Source organism: Musa acuminata, chromosome BXJ2-1 (genome assembly GCF_036884655.1).
Source record: "Musa acuminata AAA Group cultivar baxijiao chromosome BXJ2-1, Cavendish_Baxijiao_AAA, whole genome shotgun sequence".
Taxonomy (NCBI): domain Eukaryota; kingdom Viridiplantae; phylum Streptophyta; class Magnoliopsida; order Zingiberales; family Musaceae; genus Musa; species Musa acuminata.
Window position 1 is genome coordinate 10,862,602 of NC_088338.1, and position 21,572 is coordinate 10,884,173.

The 21,572-nt window shown below is 39.5% G+C and overlaps 2 protein-coding genes across 2 annotated transcripts; both read left to right on the top strand.

Annotated features, from left to right (window-relative positions):
- The first annotated feature begins 5,434 nt into the window (after positions 1–5,434).
- On the top strand, positions 5,435–5,980 carry LOC135598186 (E3 ubiquitin-protein ligase EL5-like). The gene has a single exon (XM_065091726.1). It carries the CDS (start codon positions 5,435–5,437, stop codon positions 5,978–5,980), a length of 546 nt encoding a protein of 181 aa, XP_064947798.1.
- Positions 5,981–18,644: 12,664 nt separating this feature from the next.
- Positions 18,645–19,190, top strand: LOC135598187 (E3 ubiquitin-protein ligase EL5-like). The gene has a single exon (XM_065091727.1). The coding sequence runs from the start codon at positions 18,645–18,647 to the stop codon at positions 19,188–19,190; it is 546 nt and encodes a 181-aa protein (XP_064947799.1).
- Positions 19,191–21,572: the final 2,382 nt, after the last annotated feature.

Below are 21,572 nucleotides of genomic sequence, written 5' to 3' on the forward strand. Positions count from 1 at the left end.
AGAGGAAGACCACCACCGCCACGCAATGGCAACATAAGAGGAAGACCACCACCGCCACCGCCATCACACAACGTCAACATGTATCAGAACTACTACACCGTCCCGACGAAAGAGGCAGCCGAGCCAGCTGACTGCGTCCGAGTTGCCAAGGAGTCTGGTGGGGTTGTGTTCGTGTGGTATCGTAACGCCATGGCTCGCTGGGGAAATCATGGCAGATTTGGCTAAGCACACAACTTGGTTTATATATATATATATATATATATATATATATATATATATATATATATATATATATATATATATATATATATATATATATAGTTATGTGCTGCTCCTTCAAGTTACTATGGAGGTGTCAATGTAAACATGCAGTGTACTTACTACTTCGGTTATGTATGTTTAAGTGCTTAATATCATAAGCTTTTTCTTTATTAATTCTTGTAATAAAAAAATCTAGTATGAAAAAAAATCTACGTAACGGAGCTCTACATCCAACAAGAGCCTCTTCAAGATTATTATACGACAACAATTGTCAACTCCTTACACCTTGACTATCGGGTATATTGGGAGTAGTATGTTAGCATATCACTTTGCAAAAGAATGACATCGAAATATAGATATTGGGCGAGCTTACTTGGAGAAGGCGGCCAAAAAGATGAAGAAGTGGGCAGACATGGGAAGGCGACCGCAGAAGTTCAAAGTCAGCGACTTAGTATTGGTGAAACTCCAACCAGCATCACTCAAAATTTTCAGGTACAAAGTATACAAAGGACTGATGCGCAAGTATGAAGGGCCCTTCCTAATTATCAATAGGGTGGGCAATGTCTCATACAAGTTGCAGCTATTAGCATGGCTCAAAATTTACAATGTTTTTCATGCCAGCAACCTGAAAACCTACCACTCAGATCCACAAAATACTTCCTGAAGTGTTCTAACTTGGCTACCCCCAACTAGAGCCTCCTACAAGAAGCGAGTTAAAATTATTTTAGTGGATCACAAGATAAAGCTACCTAATGGAGCTAAGAAGACCAAGTACTTGGTGATGTGGCGAAAGTTTCTACAAATCGAAGCTAGTTGGGAGCTCGAAGATGCCCTACGATATGAAGAAGCAGTCATAAAAAACTCCCGATAAGCATCGATGAGGGTGTCGAAAGTTTAAGTGGACGAAAATGTCACGAACGATCATCTTATACCCACAATAATTTCATTCAACGAACCATTCGTCGCTTTTGCATACTTGTACAGATACATGACAACATATTTTGCCTTGGTTTTGTATGTTTTTACTTCAAAAATATAAGCAACGATAATTCGCAGTACTATAGTACGATCGCTCGCCACATTGGCTCATACTATCCCAAAATGGCTCTATTTTTGCATGCCACTACTTGTTTTATATAGATTGTAACCTCACGTAAAACATCAACTATCTCAGCACCCTAGAACCCCTCGGGTGCCACCAAGGCGGATGAGGCTTCAGGGTAGTTGTCACGAACAGTTGTCGCGTACTCGCAACAACTTCGTTCAACGATTCGTTCGTCACTTTTGTATGCTTGAACAAAGATATGACAGCTTGTTTTGCCTTAGTTTTATATTTTTTGCTTGTAAAAATAAATGTTTGAACAGGTTGTAGCGAACAGTGAGACTGCTCACAGCGCCAGGCGAAGAAGCCCTAAAATGGCTCCGTTTTCACGTGCCGCAGGCTGTTTTTTGCATCCTGCTGCACCGCGTGAAACATCAACCATCTCAGCACCCTGGAACCCCCCAAGTGGCATAGGGATGGATGGGGCTTCGGTATATTGTTGGGCGTTGAACAACCTTTCGCAAGTTCTTACGTTACCTTGACGGGAACTTATTGTCACGCCCGGCACCCGGTGAGTAGTTGTTTGTGGACTTACAACTGTTCGTTCTATCTTCTAAAGTCCTTGTTTTCCTCTTCTCTCTCTCTCTCTTTTCTCCTGTGCACACAAGGTTCTTACTAAATTACTTGTAAAGCTTCCCTCTTTGCGAGACGTCGGGATTTGTCCATCATTTTTAATCTAATCAACTTTCTATTTTACAAGTCTTTCGGGACCTATATGAGATTGCAACTAGGCTGAACCTTTGCGAATGCATATGTCAGAAGGACACCTCAAGACTTAGGTAATCCCAGCTAAGTCCGAAAAGTTAGCGTAAGGGTGCGTCGCAACTTAGGCAACTCAAGCTAAGTTCGCGTCTTGGCCATAAGGGTGCCTCACGACTTAGGCAATTCCAGCTAAGGTCGTGACATAGTATTGGGTATTGAATAATCTGTTGAATATCGGATTTTGATGATGAAATTAATTGATAAAGTTATGATCTAATCTATATTTTAAGTGATGTAGGACGAACTTCGATTAGAAAAGGTAAGTCGATTAAAGAAGAAAGAATTGGACATTGGGCAGGAGTAGAACATATCAGGAGATTGGACCTCGAGCCGTAGGATCGATTAACGTGACGACAAAAGGACTTCGTGTCATGAGTTTGAACATCGGGCCAAAGGATAAGATATTGTGCTAAGGAGATCAGAAGTTGTGGGAGTCAACATGCTGATTAGGCAATACTCCGAAGGAGAGGACAATGCACCGAAGGATCAGACGAAACGTCGGATGAACCAATAACATGCCGGACAATATAGGATTCATGCTTGTAATCGTATGTCTAGATCAAGTTAGTTTATGTCTAATTGAGCCTGTATTAGGGTGAAACAATGCCAACTCAATTAGGGGCCAACTGGGCCCGAATTAGGGTTATTTTGGGCCAAGTGGAATGCTCATTCAATGACCCATAGCTAGCCTAAGCAGTAGCACTATCAGATTGAGTGGTGGTACCACCCAGACACAGTCTCCTAAACTATGCCAAGAGGTGGTACTACTTAATGTCAGTACTACAGGCAGTGGTATTGTCAAGACCCGAGAAACCCGAGATAAGATCCTTTTTTACTCTATTTTTTAAGTCATTTGAGACCTATAAATACTCTAGTTATTTCTGTTTGGAAGAGCATGAAATTGAGTAGAAAAGAGGGAAAATATACTTGACAAAAAAAGTGTTGTAATCTCTCTAAAATTAGTAAGTCTCTTTCTCCTAGAGTTAAAATGTTTCTAAGGGAGGAGTGAGGTCTAAAAAAGAGAGGTGTAAAGGTTCTTTCCTAAGCTTATGAAAAGGAGAAAGTGTTGTAAGGGTAATTAATCTGCGCCCGTTGAAAGAAGATTGGTAGTGAAAACCGGTGGCCTCAAGTGAAGAGGAATCAAGAGTGGATGTAGGTCACGACGACCGAACTACTATAAAATCTGGTTTGCATTTATTTTATACTTTTCATTTATATTCCAAACTGATTTCTTACTCTCACTACACTTATTATTGTTATGACCATGACGACACTAAGAGGAGGGGGGAGTTGGGTTGGAGGGTAATTAGTGCTTTCGTAAAATCACATCAATTTGAAAATTCTCGTTTGATGAAAACTGATATCGGAAAAGAGTTAAACTTGAAAGCGTTTGTAAGAACAGTGAATAAGTAAATTAGTTTGTAATATGAATGAAAAGCATAAAGTAAATGCAAACCGAGTTTTATAGTGATTCGATCGTCGTGACCTTCATCCACTCCGTATTCCAATTTTTGTTCGATGAAAACCGATATCGGAAAAGAGTTTAACATGAAAGTGTTCGTAATAATAGTGAATAAGTAAATCAGTTTGCAATATGAATGAAAAGCATAAAGTAAATGCACACCAAGTTTTAGAATGGTTCGGTCGTCGTGACCATCATCTACTCTATATTCCTCTTCACTCGAGACCATCGACTTTCACTACCGATCTTCTTTCAATGGGTGAAGATCAACTACCCTTATAACTTTTTCTCATTTTTACAAGCTCAGGAGAGAACCTTTATACCATTCTTTTAGACCTCACTCCTCCCTTATAAAACTTCTAACTCTAGAAGGAAGAGACTCTAAATCCTATGAGACCTTCTAATTTTTTTCTCGCAAGTATTCTTTTCCCCTTTTTTGCTCAAATTCATGCAACTCTAAGCAGAAATAGATAGGGTATTTATAGATCCCAAATGACTTCAAAAATAGAGCAAAAAAAGTCTCATCTCGGCTTTCCTGAGTCCTGGCGGTACCAACGCTTGCAGCTCTGACACTGGCCAGTATCACTGCCTAGTCTAGTGGTACCATCGCTTGACACAGTCTTGGAGTCTGTGTCTGGACGGTACCACTACCAAACTCTGCTATAGGTCACTGAATGAGCTAAATAGCATATACAATTCAGCCATGATTCAGACACAATTGGCTACATGTTAGACCTAACTAACTCGATCTGGACACACACAATTACAAGCATGAATCTAATATTGTTTGACATGTCATTGGTTCATTCGATGCTTCATTCGATTCTTTGGCGCATCATTCTCTCCTTCGGCGTATTGCCCAATCAGTATGTTGATTCCCACAACTTCTGATCTCCTTGGCGTAATGTCCAATCCTTCGACCGATGCCCGAACTCATGGCATGAAGTCCTTCCGGCATGTCGACCATTCCTTCGGCTCGACGTCCAATCTTCTGATATGTTTCACTCCGACCCAACGTTCGATTCATCCTGCTTTAATCAATTTACCTTTTTTGATCGAAATTAGTCCTATGTCATTTAAAACGCAGATTAGATCATAAATTCATCAATTGATTTCATCATCAATATCCGAGATTCAACAATCTCTCCCTTTTTTATGATAACAACCAATTGATAATGGAGTTTAAACTAAACTCCCTCTATCAATGTACCAAACGATACTCCTAATTAAAAAACAAAATTAAATTGCTCCTCAAAAAAATTTTCATATATTATATTGTTTTTACCCATTAGAGTATTTTTGATCATAATAACAAAAACACTATAAAATCTACTTGAAAATAATATAAATTATTTAAATAAACTCCTATCGTTAATCAAATAAATTATAAATATAAAAAATATAATATTATAATAGTTGATAAGTAATGATAATGAGTCACCAGATAATACTATTAACAGTGTTTTCAATACATCAATAAAAATATTATAAATGTTATTAAAAAATATTATAAACGAGTCAAATTAAAATATTGTAATATTCAAAAATAATAAAATGGATACAAAATTTGATAAAAAAAACTTTGAAATGTATTTTAGGTATTTTTTAAATTAAGGATATTAGTTGAGAAAAAGCAAAAGAGGTGATTTCTCTTGAGGAATATTTAAAATATGAATATTTTCTTAAAATTCGCCCTAAAATATCAAATATTACGTGCTGTCGCGTCCCACAATCAATCATTGGAGTATCTATCGTTCCATTCCATTCTAATGAATCAGTGCTTTGCATTGTGTCTCGTCTGCTTTCTGTGCACATATGATGTATGATTGGGTTCACAGTGATGACGAATGCTTTGGCTTTCCACAATTTGTGTGCTTGACGCTGTTCTCGGGTCTGAGGTAGGCAACCGTAGCTTTCGTACCCTACCCGTTTCAACTTTGTGCGCCTTGCCTAACGGCGGCGTGGGCGGCACCCTCGCCTCCGCATCTGCCACCTGTCGCGGCCTCCGCCCTAGCGTACTCGACTTCCTCCCCGTTCTCATCTGCGCCGCCGCACCGGGGTGCGACGAGGATGTGGTGGAATGCGCGGTGTGCCTCAACGAGTTGGAGGAAGGGGAGAAGATGCGAGCCCTCCCGCGGTGCGGCCACTGCTTCCACATGGAGTGCATAGACATGTGGTTTCACTCCCACTCCACCTGTCCCCTTTGCCGCACCGCCGTGGAGGCTGCCCCGCCACCGCCGCCGATTCAGGTGGTTCTGCCGATACCAGCGCCGACGGATGATTCGGGCGCGTTATTCCTTGAGGAGGATGCGTCGGAGTCAAGCTCTGCTTCTAGGGACTTAAGGATCGAGGTGCCGGCGAGGGAAACAGAGGCCGAGCTACGGTTGGGTTGAAGTCGCCTGGGAGCCGGATGCTCTCGCTGACGAGCCTTCTCGGCAGGGACTCGAGGGTTTGCTGCGGCCGAGCGACGTCGACGGAGCTGGAGCGGGATCCGGAGCGCGGAGAAGGGGCGGCGACCGTCGGCAACGTAGTGAATTTATTATCGTGTTTTTAGCATTATTCGAAATATTATCGATTGGTGAGAAACATCTTTTTAAGAAAAAGGAAATGAGGATAACGGAAAGGGTATCATCAAATTGCCATTACGTGAGTCACATGAAATGACGGTCACGTGCGTGGATGGGTTGCATCTCATTTGGGGCAAGTGGTATGATGTGAGTGAACATAGTGAATGAGATTGGTAGAGAAGAATGTATCAAACAAAGTAAAATTTCTTTGAATTCCATTTGAGTCCAATCACACTCAATTAGGAGCCTTCCTATGCCTTGGAATGAAGGATTAGATTAGGCCCTGTATAGAGTATTATCATGTGCATGTTTCATGTCAATTCAGCAATAATTATGTACATATACACACAGTTTGTCTCTCTTTTTCTCACCATCAGCAGTACCCTTCTGTTTGGCTCAATAATTATGCACAGAAAGAAATATGACAGCATTCTAAATTTATATGCATGTATAACTAAATCTATTTATTAAAGTATTAAGTACAAAAAAACCAAGTTTATGACATTACATTTGTATGTACTAAACATGCTTTTCCTTTGATATCAAATATGTATGTCTAATCTCCAATGTGGTTCCATTTCCTTGCCTCATTTTCATTTCTTTTCCTTTGCGGCATCAAGTTATTACCATATGGCACTATATATCTACATCATTATGTCATGATAACAAATTATAACGTGTAGCTATGATAATTTGATCTACAATGATATAATGTTTTATTCAAAACACTCTATATTACACTCCGTGACACCAACTCCGGAGAACGGCTATGACATCTCGTACAAGATGATCCATCCATTTTTCGTCACATTTCTTTATCACATTGGGTTATGCCTACGAGATGGTATAAAAAATACAAAGAGAGTAGATTTCTTCTCAAGAGGAAATATTTTAGAGTACCAATCATGATGCGCTAGTTAGCCATCATAGAAAAACTAACTTAAAAGATGAAGGCCAAAGTCGTCCCATCACTATCGACATAGAGGGGGTAATGGCTTATCGTCCCTTGTGGATAACAGTCCATGGGATGTTGTTTGAACCAGTCTTATTAGTTGCTAGAGGTGGTGATCCTTGGGTAGCCGATCATACTCCTTCCCCCACCTTTGGTTGACCTTTGCGGAAGACAAGCCGTAGGGTGTTGGGAAAAAACTATTATTACGGAATAAGTCTTTTCCCTCTTTGTATATCAAAATGAGTTCCTCATCAAAAATATCAACTTGTTATGAAAAGCAAATATTAACCAGAGCAGCATAAACAACATAAGCAAAGAAGTCTTTTCCCATTTTCTTCTTTTTCTCTTTTTGTTTAATAATAAATCAGATTTGGGCTCAGTGCCTAAATCATCCCGTCGAAGCCCACATATGGGATTGACCAAACATAAGGGACCGTTCGAATCAGTTGCTCATGTGAACAAGCGACAAGATGAGGGTGTTGAGACAATTACGAATGATCCCATGGCCCCCAAGTATAAAAGTCGACCCCCAATGCCTACCTGGGGGTCGGATCTATCTCACCGCAAGTCATTTCACCCCCCTAGAATTTTACAATACTAACTTGAGCGTCGGAAGAGTCGGGTCAAAAAATCTCCTCTAACATCAACCTTCATACAGGACCACTAAGGAGGTCAGAGTCGATCGCAGGACCACCTCGAGAAGCTAGAGTTCCCTCCAAAACCACCTCCAAGCCACCTCAGATATCTCGACTTCGCATCACTCATCCTGTCAGATCACCATGAGGGTTGCCCGGATGACTTTGCACCTTGAGATCAAGACGGTAACTCCGTATGAGTATTTGGAACGAGTGATGTAAACGATTGCTAGGTTAATATTTGAGATATTTTTATCCTTTCTCTCGCTAAAAGACCTCTCTGCTCTTTTGTAAAGTCTCCGCCGCATGCAGCATTACTTTGTTAAAGTCGGTCATCCTCAGGCAGCATCTTTGGACACACTTTCCCCAAAGATTCAGACTAATCTTTGCATCCCTCTAGAGTTTATAAAGCTAAAAGGTGTATCAAGCCACATTGGTGCAGTGCAGTTTGGATGAGATCTGCTGCGGTACAAAGGAGAAGCCTCAGTTGTATACAATACTTTCACCGAGTATTATCACCTTTGATACTCAGTCATCATGTGGTTGTAGTTATGGCATATGACCACTATACATTTTAAAGCAAAATATTCCATATCTACCACAAATGTTTCTGGAATGTTAGGAAAGCACCAGATACCAACACTCTATGTGTGCATTGCATTGGCTGTAGATGCAATCTTATCCTTCGTTCCACGTATCTCCCAGGAGAGTAGCAAATATACCAAGATCACCGAAAGGCTTATGCCGACCCTACGACGTTGACCTGAGTCAACCAAGGAGATCCAAGACTGCGCCGTATAAAGCAGGGATAGCCGCACCACAAGTGGCTCAGCAACACAGCAAAGTAGCAGCTCTTTGAGACTCACTCGTAAGCTGATGGCACCTCCGACTGATCTTGCCAAGGAGGGTAAGATAGCTTTTGTCATATTAGAGGACTACTTGGGCAGGAGAAGAAGGCCTCCTCCTCCTCCTGCTTCTTCTTCTCCTCCTCCTTTTCCTCCTCCTCCTACGCCACGCAACCCTGCCCTAGTGAGAGAACAGGTGATTGGTGACCACCGAGTTGTCGTCGTTAAGGAGAGGTATTCAGCTGTCACCAAGTTTCGCTGGGGAAATTATAATGGTGGCACATTTCCTTAAAGCTTGCATGGCACTGAGATATGGCTCATATATGTATGTAGCTCCTACGGATCTCCAATGCAATAACCAGTAAAGAGATCGAGGATAAGAGAACGTATGCATGCTATTATATGTAACAAAGGTTATGATGGTGTGCTATAAGAAGCAGTGTGTTCTTCATCTTATCATGAATGTAAATGCTTATAATTCCCTTTTTATAGTCTCCTTTTTCTTATTCCATCCAAAACAACGAAAACAAAAAAGGCTTGCAGTTGCTAAGATAAGAAATATAAAGTATATGATACATATATAGAATATTTATAGAAGAATCAAATTACTTATCCTCCTAATATAGCTTGTACACGGTCTTATGACTTCTTGCTTGAGTTATTTGCCACTGTCCTTCTCCGACACCGTATCGTCGTCTTTGAAGAGACGCTAGAAACTGAAGAGCTTGGAAGAAAAAGATACAACATTGGAGACGATATGCTTTTTCCTTTTTCAGCTATCATTATCACCGAGAATAAAAAGAACAACCAGTACTCTTTGAATCGTGGTTCCAAATATCCCTTTGCTTATCTTGAATTGACGTATGTATGGCTTCCAATCTTAGATTTCAAGTTTCTCCTCAGTGCCACATCTTATTCGGAGAGATCTCATCCAATTTTCACAATACGTCCCGAGGAAAATTTATAGATAAAAGAAAATATGATTTGGATTTCATCCCACACGGAAAGTAGTATTCTTGAAACATCTCTCTCTCTCTCTCTCTCTCTCTCTCTCTCTCTCTCTCTCTCTCTCTCTCTCAGAGATTGCTTATACTCACTCATCGATTGGTGCATGCAAATCTATTCTCCACAAACTCTATATGCATCAAATCTTCGTTCCTTAAGGAAGAAAAATATTCTATCCCAATAATACTGCTTCCGGGACGTCGGAACAGCATCAGATATGTTGCCTACATTTGCATGCCACCTTATCTATCCATATATCCTCCCATTAGTTTCCCAAGAGATCAGGAAGCATACCAAAAGCACCGAATGGTTTATGCATGCCAACCCCACACCAGTGACTTCCAGTCAACCAAGTGCCTGTTATAAGACGATAGCCGCCATGGAACAAGTTCCTCAGCAACCGCAGCAACCTAGATGGCATCTAAGGCCGATCTTGATAAGGTGGGCAGGGAAGCATTTGAGATGATAGAGGAGTTCTTGGGCAGGAGAGGGAAGAAAGAACCAATGCTTGACACCATCCAAGTTGCCAAGCAATTTGGTGGAGTGTTGCTGTTTGTGAGGTATGCTCGCCACAGGATTCACTGGCGAAACTATGTTAGACTTAACTGATGTCATTAAGCTGTGACATCAGCGAATCAGAGTCTCTCCTATGCATCTCTGATGTCATTAAGTTGTGGGGATATATATATATATATATATATATATATATATATATATATATATATATATATATATATATATATATATATATATATATATTACATAAAGTTTTTTTTTTGTTTTATTTGGACTGGACTGCATTAAAATGCTTATCCAATACACACATAATATTTAAATAATAATAATGGTAGGAGGATCTTTGAAAATATCCGATAGAGCAGATCTCTTTATCTGAAAAAGATATCTCATTCTAAAATATTATTAGAGAATGATCTAAGGATGTCTCCCCATTCTAAAAAAGCTACTTCTTTTTTTTCCTCTTCTATCATTAGCTAAATAAAATATTATTTCTTTCCACTCCCTGCATGTCTTTTACTTCCCTTTCTATTACATCCAAAAAAGATTCTCAATTGGGTTTGTCTCTCTCATTCTTTTTTTTTTTTTTACGTTATCCTACCATTGCTTTCTCTTCTTCCCATACTAATGGGGTAAGGAAAAACAATGGCCACTTTATGCAATGCAATAAATTATATTAAATATCAGATAATTTTTCTAAAAAATATTCTTATTTTAGATTTTTTTCAATCAATACCCTTCATTTTACTTCTTACCAAATGATACTCCTAATTAAAAACAAATTCAAATTGCTCCTCAAAAAATTTTCATATAGTATATTGTTTTTACCCATTATAGTATTTTGATCATAATAACACAAACACTATAAAATCTACTTGAAAATATCATAAATTATTTAAATAGAATCCTAACATCAATCAAACTAATTATAAATATAAAAATATGATATTATAAGTAATGATAATCAAAGAGTCACGATATAATACTATTAACAGTATTTTCGATGCATCAATAAAAATATTATAAACGAGTCAAATAAAAATATTATAATAGTTCAAAATAATAAAATGGACAAAAAATTGATAAAAAAAACTTTGAAATGTATTTTAGGTATTTTTAAAATTAAGGATATTATTTGAAAAAAGCAAAAGAGGCGATATCTCTTGAGAAATATTTAAAATATGAATATTTTCTTAAAAATCGCCCTAAAATATCAAATATTACCTGCTGTTGTGTCCCACAATCAATCATTGGAGTATCTATCGTTCCGTTCCATGAATCAGTGCTTTGCATTGCGTCTCGTCTGCTTTCTGTGTACATATGATATGTATGATTGGGTTCACAGTGATGCCGAATGCATTGGCTTTCCACAATTTGTGTGCTTGACGTTGTTCTCGGGTCTGAGGTAGGCAACCATAGCTTTCATACCCTACCCATTTCAACTTTGTGCGCCTTGCCTAACGGTGGTGGCCCCCATGGGTGGGTCTTCTTAGATGGACCACCTTGTCTTTTCTCCGATCACAGCATACAAGTGCATAGGAATACGCGCGTATTAACCATTTGTTTCCGATCGATTGATTATAGTATATTATATGAGAGAAAATATTTTGACAATTAACCTGTATCAACTAATTACTATATCGAAGAAAAAAGTTAAATCATTTTTAATTGAACAATAACATGGGAATGGTTATGGTTTATTGGCTATCGTGGATAAAACATGAAGATGAGATATTGAGATTGCTATAAATGATATTCTCGGTCAATCAAGTATAAAAGTCAACCCCGATCTAAAGGTTAGACTATTTTTTTCAAAAATATTTTCACCCCTCATATAACCTTCTGAATTAATTCGAGCATCGAATGAGTCGGGTTAAAAAGCTCCTCTCGTACTAATCTTTGTACAAGAACCAATCGATGAGTCAAATTCTATCTTGGGTCGATCTTAAGACTGTCTTGAATAGGTGAGGTTATGTAAAGACCACCTTGAAACCATCTCAACTACACCAAGGTCACCACGATGGCTCCACAATTGTCTTTATGCTTTTGGGTTAAGACTAAATCAGGTTATGATTTATCAACTCCCGTGGATAAAATATCAAGGTTAGATGTTAAGATCGTTATAAATGATATTCTCAGTCAATCAGATATAAAAATTAATCGCTTACATCGATCTAAGGGTTAGATTATTTTTTAAAAAAATATTTTCACACCTCAATCTTCTAAACTAACTCGAGCGTCGAATGAGTTGGGTCGAAAAGTTTCTCTTGATACTAGCCTTTGTATAGGAACCCATCGAGAAGTTAGGTTCTATCTCAGATCGACCTCAATACTACTTTGGATAGGTCGAGGTTACGTGAAGACCACCTTAGAATCATCTTAACTGCACCAAGGTCACCATGATGGTTCCATAAATATCTTTATACCTTTGGATCAAGACTAAATCGGGTTAACTCAATTGTCAATAGTATTTTCCCTCAATATTATATATCTAAAATATTAAAAATTTAAAATCATATTCGATAAATAATAAATAGATTATTCAGTTAAAAATAAAAGAATAGATTAGTATCGTACATATCACAGTTAGATTCCATATAGGGAACAGAACAACCGAGTAAGGAAAAGTGCAGCTAGCTCAATCATAAATGTCCTTCCTTGGACTACAAGCCGAAACGAGTATATTGGTGTGTAAGTCATTCATAGGTTAACCAAAGTGCCATAATGGACGCTTGATTCCTGTTTAGACCACAAATAACACACACACTTGTAATCATACGTGTGGATATCCACTCTCCATCCCATCCCATCTCAATCCGTCTCGCCCAACAAAAATATTCCCTCTCCAATAATTGTTAGAATATGGAAACAGCATTAGATGCCAATAATTGTTTCGTCATCGTATCTTCGTGCCCTCCTCATAGAATGTTAATATCATGAAAGCATGCGTCTATAAGAACTCCTGCGCCTTAACACACACACCCACACTCACACACACACTACTTGCAGACGCCCATCGATCAGCAAGCTCATGGCGCCTCAGACCGACCTTGGCAAGGTGGGAAGAGAAGGCTTTGACATGCTCGAGGAGTACTTGGGAAGAAGAGGAAGACCACCACCGCCACGCAATGGCAACATAAGAGGAAGACCACCACCGCCACCGCCATCACACAACGTCAACATGTATCAGAACTACTACACCGTCCCGACGAAAGAGGCAGCCGAGCCAGCTGACTGCGTCCGAGTTGCCAAGGAGTCTGGTGGGGTTGTGTTCGTGTGGTATCGTAACGCCATGGCTCGCTGGGGAAATCATGGCAGATTTGGCTAAGCACACAACTTGGTTTATATATATATATATATATATATATATATATATATATATATATATATATATATATATATATATATATATATATATATATAGTTATGTGCTGCTCCTTCAAGTTACTATGGAGGTGTCAATGTAAACATGCAGTGTACTTACTACTTCGGTTATGTATGTTTAAGTGCTTAATATCATAAGCTTTTTCTTTATTAATTCTTGTAATAAAAAAATCTAGTATGAAAAAAAATCTACGTAACGGAGCTCTACATCCAACAAGAGCCTCTTCAAGATTATTATACGACAACAATTGTCAACTCCTTACACCTTGACTATCGGGTATATTGGGAGTAGTATGTTAGCATATCACTTTGCAAAAGAATGACATCGAAATATAGATATTGGGCGAGCTTACTTGGAGAAGGCGGCCAAAAAGATGAAGAAGTGGGCAGACATGGGAAGGCGACCGCAGAAGTTCAAAGTCAGCGACTTAGTATTGGTGAAACTCCAACCAGCATCACTCAAAATTTTCAGGTACAAAGTATACAAAGGACTGATGCGCAAGTATGAAGGGCCCTTCCTAATTATCAATAGGGTGGGCAATGTCTCATACAAGTTGCAGCTATTAGCATGGCTCAAAATTTACAATGTTTTTCATGCCAGCAACCTGAAAACCTACCACTCAGATCCACAAAATACTTCCTGAAGTGTTCTAACTTGGCTACCCCCAACTAGAGCCTCCTACAAGAAGCGAGTTAAAATTATTTTAGTGGATCACAAGATAAAGCTACCTAATGGAGCTAAGAAGACCAAGTACTTGGTGATGTGGCGAAAGTTTCTACAAATCGAAGCTAGTTGGGAGCTCGAAGATGCCCTACGATATGAAGAAGCAGTCATAAAAAACTCCCGATAAGCATCGATGAGGGTGTCGAAAGTTTAAGTGGACGAAAATGTCACGAACGATCATCTTATACCCACAATAATTTCATTCAACGAACCATTCGTCGCTTTTGCATACTTGTACAGATACATGACAACATATTTTGCCTTGGTTTTGTATGTTTTTACTTCAAAAATATAAGCAACGATAATTCGCAGTACTATAGTACGATCGCTCGCCACATTGGCTCATACTATCCCAAAATGGCTCTATTTTTGCATGCCACTACTTGTTTTATATAGATTGTAACCTCACGTAAAACATCAACTATCTCAGCACCCTAGAACCCCTCGGGTGCCACCAAGGCGGATGAGGCTTCAGGGTAGTTGTCACGAACAGTTGTCGCGTACTCGCAACAACTTCGTTCAACGATTCGTTCGTCACTTTTGTATGCTTGAACAAAGATATGACAGCTTGTTTTGCCTTAGTTTTATATTTTTTGCTTGTAAAAATAAATGTTTGAACAGGTTGTAGCGAACAGTGAGACTGCTCACAGCGCCAGGCGAAGAAGCCCTAAAATGGCTCCGTTTTCACGTGCCGCAGGCTGTTTTTTGCATCCTGCTGCACCGCGTGAAACATCAACCATCTCAGCACCCTGGAACCCCCCAAGTGGCATAGGGATGGATGGGGCTTCGGTATATTGTTGGGCGTTGAACAACCTTTCGCAAGTTCTTACGTTACCTTGACGGGAACTTATTGTCACGCCCGGCACCCGGTGAGTAGTTGTTTGTGGACTTACAACTGTTCGTTCTATCTTCTAAAGTCCTTGTTTTCCTCTTCTCTCTCTCTCTCTTTTCTCCTGTGCACACAAGGTTCTTACTAAATTACTTGTAAAGCTTCCCTCTTTGCGAGACGTCGGGATTTGTCCATCATTTTTAATCTAATCAACTTTCTATTTTACAAGTCTTTCGGGACCTATATGAGATTGCAACTAGGCTGAACCTTTGCGAATGCATATGTCAGAAGGACACCTCAAGACTTAGGTAATCCCAGCTAAGTCCGAAAAGTTAGCGTAAGGGTGCGTCGCAACTTAGGCAACTCAAGCTAAGTTCGCGTCTTGGCCATAAGGGTGCCTCACGACTTAGGCAATTCCAGCTAAGGTCGTGACATAGTATTGGGTATTGAATAATCTGTTGAATATCGGATTTTGATGATGAAATTAATTGATAAAGTTATGATCTAATCTATATTTTAAGTGATGTAGGACGAACTTCGATTAGAAAAGGTAAGTCGATTAAAGAAGAAAGAATTGGACATTGGGCAGGAGTAGAACATATCAGGAGATTGGACCTCGAGCCGTAGGATCGATTAACGTGACGACAAAAGGACTTCGTGTCATGAGTTTGAACATCGGGCCAAAGGATAAGATATTGTGCTAAGGAGATCAGAAGTTGTGGGAGTCAACATGCTGATTAGGCAATACTCCGAAGGAGAGGACAATGCACCGAAGGATCAGACGAAACGTCGGATGAACCAATAACATGCCGGACAATATAGGATTCATGCTTGTAATCGTATGTCTAGATCAAGTTAGTTTATGTCTAATTGAGCCTGTATTAGGGTGAAACAATGCCAACTCAATTAGGGGCCAACTGGGCCCGAATTAGGGTTATTTTGGGCCAAGTGGAATGCTCATTCAATGACCCATAGCTAGCCTAAGCAGTAGCACTATCAGATTGAGTGGTGGTACCACCCAGACACAGTCTCCTAAACTATGCCAAGAGGTGGTACTACTTAATGTCAGTACTACAGGCAGTGGTATTGTCAAGACCCGAGAAACCCGAGATAAGATCCTTTTTTACTCTATTTTTTAAGTCATTTGAGACCTATAAATACTCTAGTTATTTCTGTTTGGAAGAGCATGAAATTGAGTAGAAAAGAGGGAAAATATACTTGACAAAAAAAGTGTTGTAATCTCTCTAAAATTAGTAAGTCTCTTTCTCCTAGAGTTAAAATGTTTCTAAGGGAGGAGTGAGGTCTAAAAAAGAGAGGTGTAAAGGTTCTTTCCTAAGCTTATGAAAAGGAGAAAGTGTTGTAAGGGTAATTAATCTGCGCCCGTTGAAAGAAGATTGGTAGTGAAAACCGGTGGCCTCAAGTGAAGAGGAATCAAGAGTGGATGTAGGTCACGACGACCGAACTACTATAAAATCTGGTTTGCATTTATTTTATACTTTTCATTTATATTCCAAACTGATTTCTTACTCTCACTACACTTATTATTGTTATGACCATGACGACACTAAGAGGAGGGGGGAGTTGGGTTGGAGGGTAATTAGTGCTTTCGTAAAATCACATCAATTTGAAAATTCTCGTTTGATGAAAACTGATATCGGAAAAGAGTTAAACTTGAAAGCGTTTGTAAGAACAGTGAATAAGTAAATTAGTTTGTAATATGAATGAAAAGCATAAAGTAAATGCAAACCGAGTTTTATAGTGATTCGATCGTCGTGACCTTCATCCACTCCGTATTCCAATTTTTGTTCGATGAAAACCGATATCGGAAAAGAGTTTAACATGAAAGTGTTCGTAATAATAGTGAATAAGTAAATCAGTTTGCAATATGAATGAAAAGCATAAAGTAAATGCACACCAAGTTTTAGAATGGTTCGGTCGTCGTGACCATCATCTACTCTATATTCCTCTTCACTCGAGACCATCGACTTTCACTACCGATCTTCTTTCAATGGGTGAAGATCAACTACCCTTATAACTTTTTCTCATTTTTACAAGCTCAGGAGAGAACCTTTATACCATTCTTTTAGACCTCACTCCTCCCTTATAAAACTTCTAACTCTAGAAGGAAGAGACTCTAAATCCTATGAGACCTTCTAATTTTTTTCTCGCAAGTATTCTTTTCCCCTTTTTTGCTCAAATTCATGCAACTCTAAGCAGAAATAGATAGGGTATTTATAGATCCCAAATGACTTCAAAAATAGAGCAAAAAAAGTCTCATCTCGGCTTTCCTGAGTCCTGGCGGTACCAACGCTTGCAGCTCTGACACTGGCCAGTATCACTGCCTAGTCTAGTGGTACCATCGCTTGACACAGTCTTGGAGTCTGTGTCTGGACGGTACCACTACCAAACTCTGCTATAGGTCACTGAATGAGCTAAATAGCATATACAATTCAGCCATGATTCAGACACAATTGGCTACATGTTAGACCTAACTAACTCGATCTGGACACACACAATTACAAGCATGAATCTAATATTGTTTGACATGTCATTGGTTCATTCGATGCTTCATTCGATTCTTTGGCGCATCATTCTCTCCTTCGGCGTATTGCCCAATCAGTATGTTGATTCCCACAACTTCTGATCTCCTTGGCGTAATGTCCAATCCTTCGACCGATGCCCGAACTCATGGCATGAAGTCCTTCCGGCATGTCGACCATTCCTTCGGCTCGACGTCCAATCTTCTGATATGTTTCACTCCGACCCAACGTTCGATTCATCCTGCTTTAATCAATTTACCTTTTTTGATCGAAATTAGTCCTATGTCATTTAAAACGCAGATTAGATCATAAATTCATCAATTGATTTCATCATCAATATCCGAGATTCAACAATCTCTCCCTTTTTTATGATAACAACCAATTGATAATGGAGTTTAAACTAAACTCCCTCTATCAATGTACCAAACGATACTCCTAATTAAAAAACAAAATTAAATTGCTCCTCAAAAAAATTTTCATATATTATATTGTTTTTACCCATTAGAGTATTTTTGATCATAATAACAAAAACACTATAAAATCTACTTGAAAATAATATAAATTATTTAAATAAACTCCTATCGTTAATCAAATAAATTATAAATATAAAAAATATAATATTATAATAGTTGATAAGTAATGATAATGAGTCACCAGATAATACTATTAACAGTGTTTTCAATACATCAATAAAAATATTATAAATGTTATTAAAAAATATTATAAACGAGTCAAATTAAAATATTGTAATATTCAAAAATAATAAAATGGATACAAAATTTGATAAAAAAAACTTTGAAATGTATTTTAGGTATTTTTTAAATTAAGGATATTAGTTGAGAAAAAGCAAAAGAGGTGATTTCTCTTGAGGAATATTTAAAATATGAATATTTTCTTAAAATTCGCCCTAAAATATCAAATATTACGTGCTGTCGCGTCCCACAATCAATCATTGGAGTATCTATCGTTCCATTCCATTCTAATGAATCAGTGCTTTGCATTGTGTCTCGTCTGCTTTCTGTGCACATATGATGTATGATTGGGTTCACAGTGATGACGAATGCTTTGGCTTTCCACAATTTGTGTGCTTGACGCTGTTCTCGGGTCTGAGGTAGGCAACCGTAGCTTTCGTACCCTACCCGTTTCAACTTTGTGCGCCTTGCCTAACGGCGGCGTGGGCGGCACCCTCGCCTCCGCATCTGCCACCTGTCGCGGCCTCCGCCCTAGCGTACTCGACTTCCTCCCCGTTCTCATCTGCGCCGCCGCACCGGGGTGCGACGAGGATGTGGTGGAATGCGCGGTGTGCCTCAACGAGTTGGAGGAAGGGGAGAAGATGCGAGCCCTCCCGCGGTGCGGCCACTGCTTCCACATGGAGTGCATAGACATGTGGTTTCACTCCCACTCCACCTGTCCCCTTTGCCGCACCGCCGTGGAGGCTGCCCCGCCACCGCCGCCGATTCAGGTGGTTCTGCCGATACCAGCGCCGACGGATGATTCGGGCGCGTTATTCCTTGAGGAGGATGCGTCGGAGTCAAGCTCTGCTTCTAGGGACTTAAGGATCGAGGTGCCGGCGAGGGAAACAGAGGCCGAGCTACGGTTGGGTTGAAGTCGCCTGGGAGCCGGATGCTCTCGCTGACGAGCCTTCTCGGCAGGGACTCGAGGGTTTGCTGCGGCCGAGCGACGTCGACGGAGCTGGAGCGGGATCCGGAGCGCGGAGAAGGGGCGGCGACCGTCGGCAACGTAGTGAATTTATTATCGTGTTTTTAGCATTATTCGAAATATTATCGATTGGTGAGAAACATCTTTTTAAGAAAAAGGAAATGAGGATAACGGAAAGGGTATCATCAAATTGCCATTACGTGAGTCACATGAAATGACGGTCACGTGCGTGGATGGGTTGCATCTCATTTGGGGCAAGTGGTATGATGTGAGTGAACATAGTGAATGAGATTGGTAGAGAAGAATGTATCAAACAAAGTAAAATTTCTTTGAATTCCATTTGAGTCCAATCACACTCAATTAGGAGCCTTCCTATGCCTTGGAATGAAGGATTAGATTAGGCCCTGTATAGAGTATTATCATGTGCATGTTTCATGTCAATTCAGCAATAATTATGTACATATACACACAGTTTGTCTCTCTTTTTCTCACCATCAGCAGTACCCTTCTGTTTGGCTCAATAATTATGCACAGAAAGAAATATGACAGCATTCTAAATTTATATGCATGTATAACTAAATCTATTTATTAAAGTATTAAGTACAAAAAAACCAAGTTTATGACATTACATTTGTATGTACTAAACATGCTTTTCCTTTGATATCAAATATGTATGTCTAATCTCCAATGTGGTTCCATTTCCTTGCCTCATTTTCATTTCTTTTCCTTTGCGGCATCAAGTTATTACCATATGGCACTATATATCTACATCATTATGTCATGATAACAAATTATAACGTGTAGCTATGATAATTTGATCTACAATGATATAATGTTTTATTCAAAACACTCTATATTACACTCCGTGACACCAACTCCGGAGAACGGCTATGACATCTCGTACAAGATGATCCATCCATTTTTCGTCACATTTCTTTATCACATTGGGTTATGCCTACGAGATGGTATAAAAAATACAAAGAGAGTAGATTTCTTCTCAAGAGGAAATATTTTAGAGTACCAATCATGATGCGCTAGTTAGCCATCATAGAAAAACTAACTTAAAAGATGAAGGCCAAAGTCGTCCCATCACTATCGACATAGAGGGGGTAATGGCTTATCGTCCCTTGTGGATAACAGTCCATGGGATGTTGTTTGAACCAGTCTTATTAGTTGCTAGAGGTGGTGATCCTTGGGTAGCCGATCATACTCCTTCCCCCACCTTTGGTTGACCTTTGCGGAAGACAAGCCGTAGGGTGTTGGGAAAAAACTATTATTACGGAATAAGTCTTTTCCCTCTTTGTATATCAAAATGAGTTCCTCATCAAAAATATCAACTTGTTATGAAAAGCAAATATTAACCAGAGCAGCATAAACAACATAAGCAAAGAAGTCTTTTCCCATTTTCTTCTTTTTCTCTTTTTGTTTAATAATAAATCAGATTTGGGCTCAGTGCCTAAATCATCCCGTCGAAGCCCACATATGGGATTGACCAAACATAAGGGACCGTTCGAATCAGTTGCTCATGTGAACAAGCGACAAGATGAGGGTGTTGAGACAATTACGAATGATCCCATGGCCCCCAAGTATAAAAGTCGACCCCCAATGCCTACCTGGGGGTCGGATCTATCTCACCGCAAGTCATTTCACCCCCCTAGAATTTTACAATACTAACTTGAGCGTCGGAAGAGTCGGGTCAAAAAATCTCCTCTAACATCAACCTTCATACAGGACCACTAAGGAGGTCAGAGTCGATCGCAGGACCACCTCGAGAAGCTAGAGTTCCCTCCAAAACCACCTCCAAGCCACCTCAGATATCTCGACTTCGCATCACTCATCCTGTCAGATCACCATGAGGGTTGCCCGGATGACTTTGCACCTTGAGATCAAGACGGTAACTCCGTATGAGTATTTGGAACGAGTGATGTAAACGATTGCTAGGTTAATATTTGAGATATTTTTATCCTTTCTCTCGCTAAAAGACCTCTCTGCTCTTTTGTAAAGTCTCCGCCGCATGCAGCATTACTTTGTTAAAGTCGGTCATCCTCAGGCAGCATCTTTGGACACACTTTCCCCAAAGATTCAGACTAATCTTTGCATCCCTCTAGAGTTTATAAAGCTAAAAGGTGTATCAAGCCACATTGGTGCAGTGCAGTTTGGAGATGAGATCTGCTGCGGTACAAAGGAGAAGCCTCAGTTGTATACAATACTTTCACCGAGTATTATCACCTTTGATACTCAGTCATCATGTGGTTGTAGTTATGGCATATGACCACTATACATTTTAAAGCAAAATATTCCATATCTACCACAAATGTTTCTGGAATGT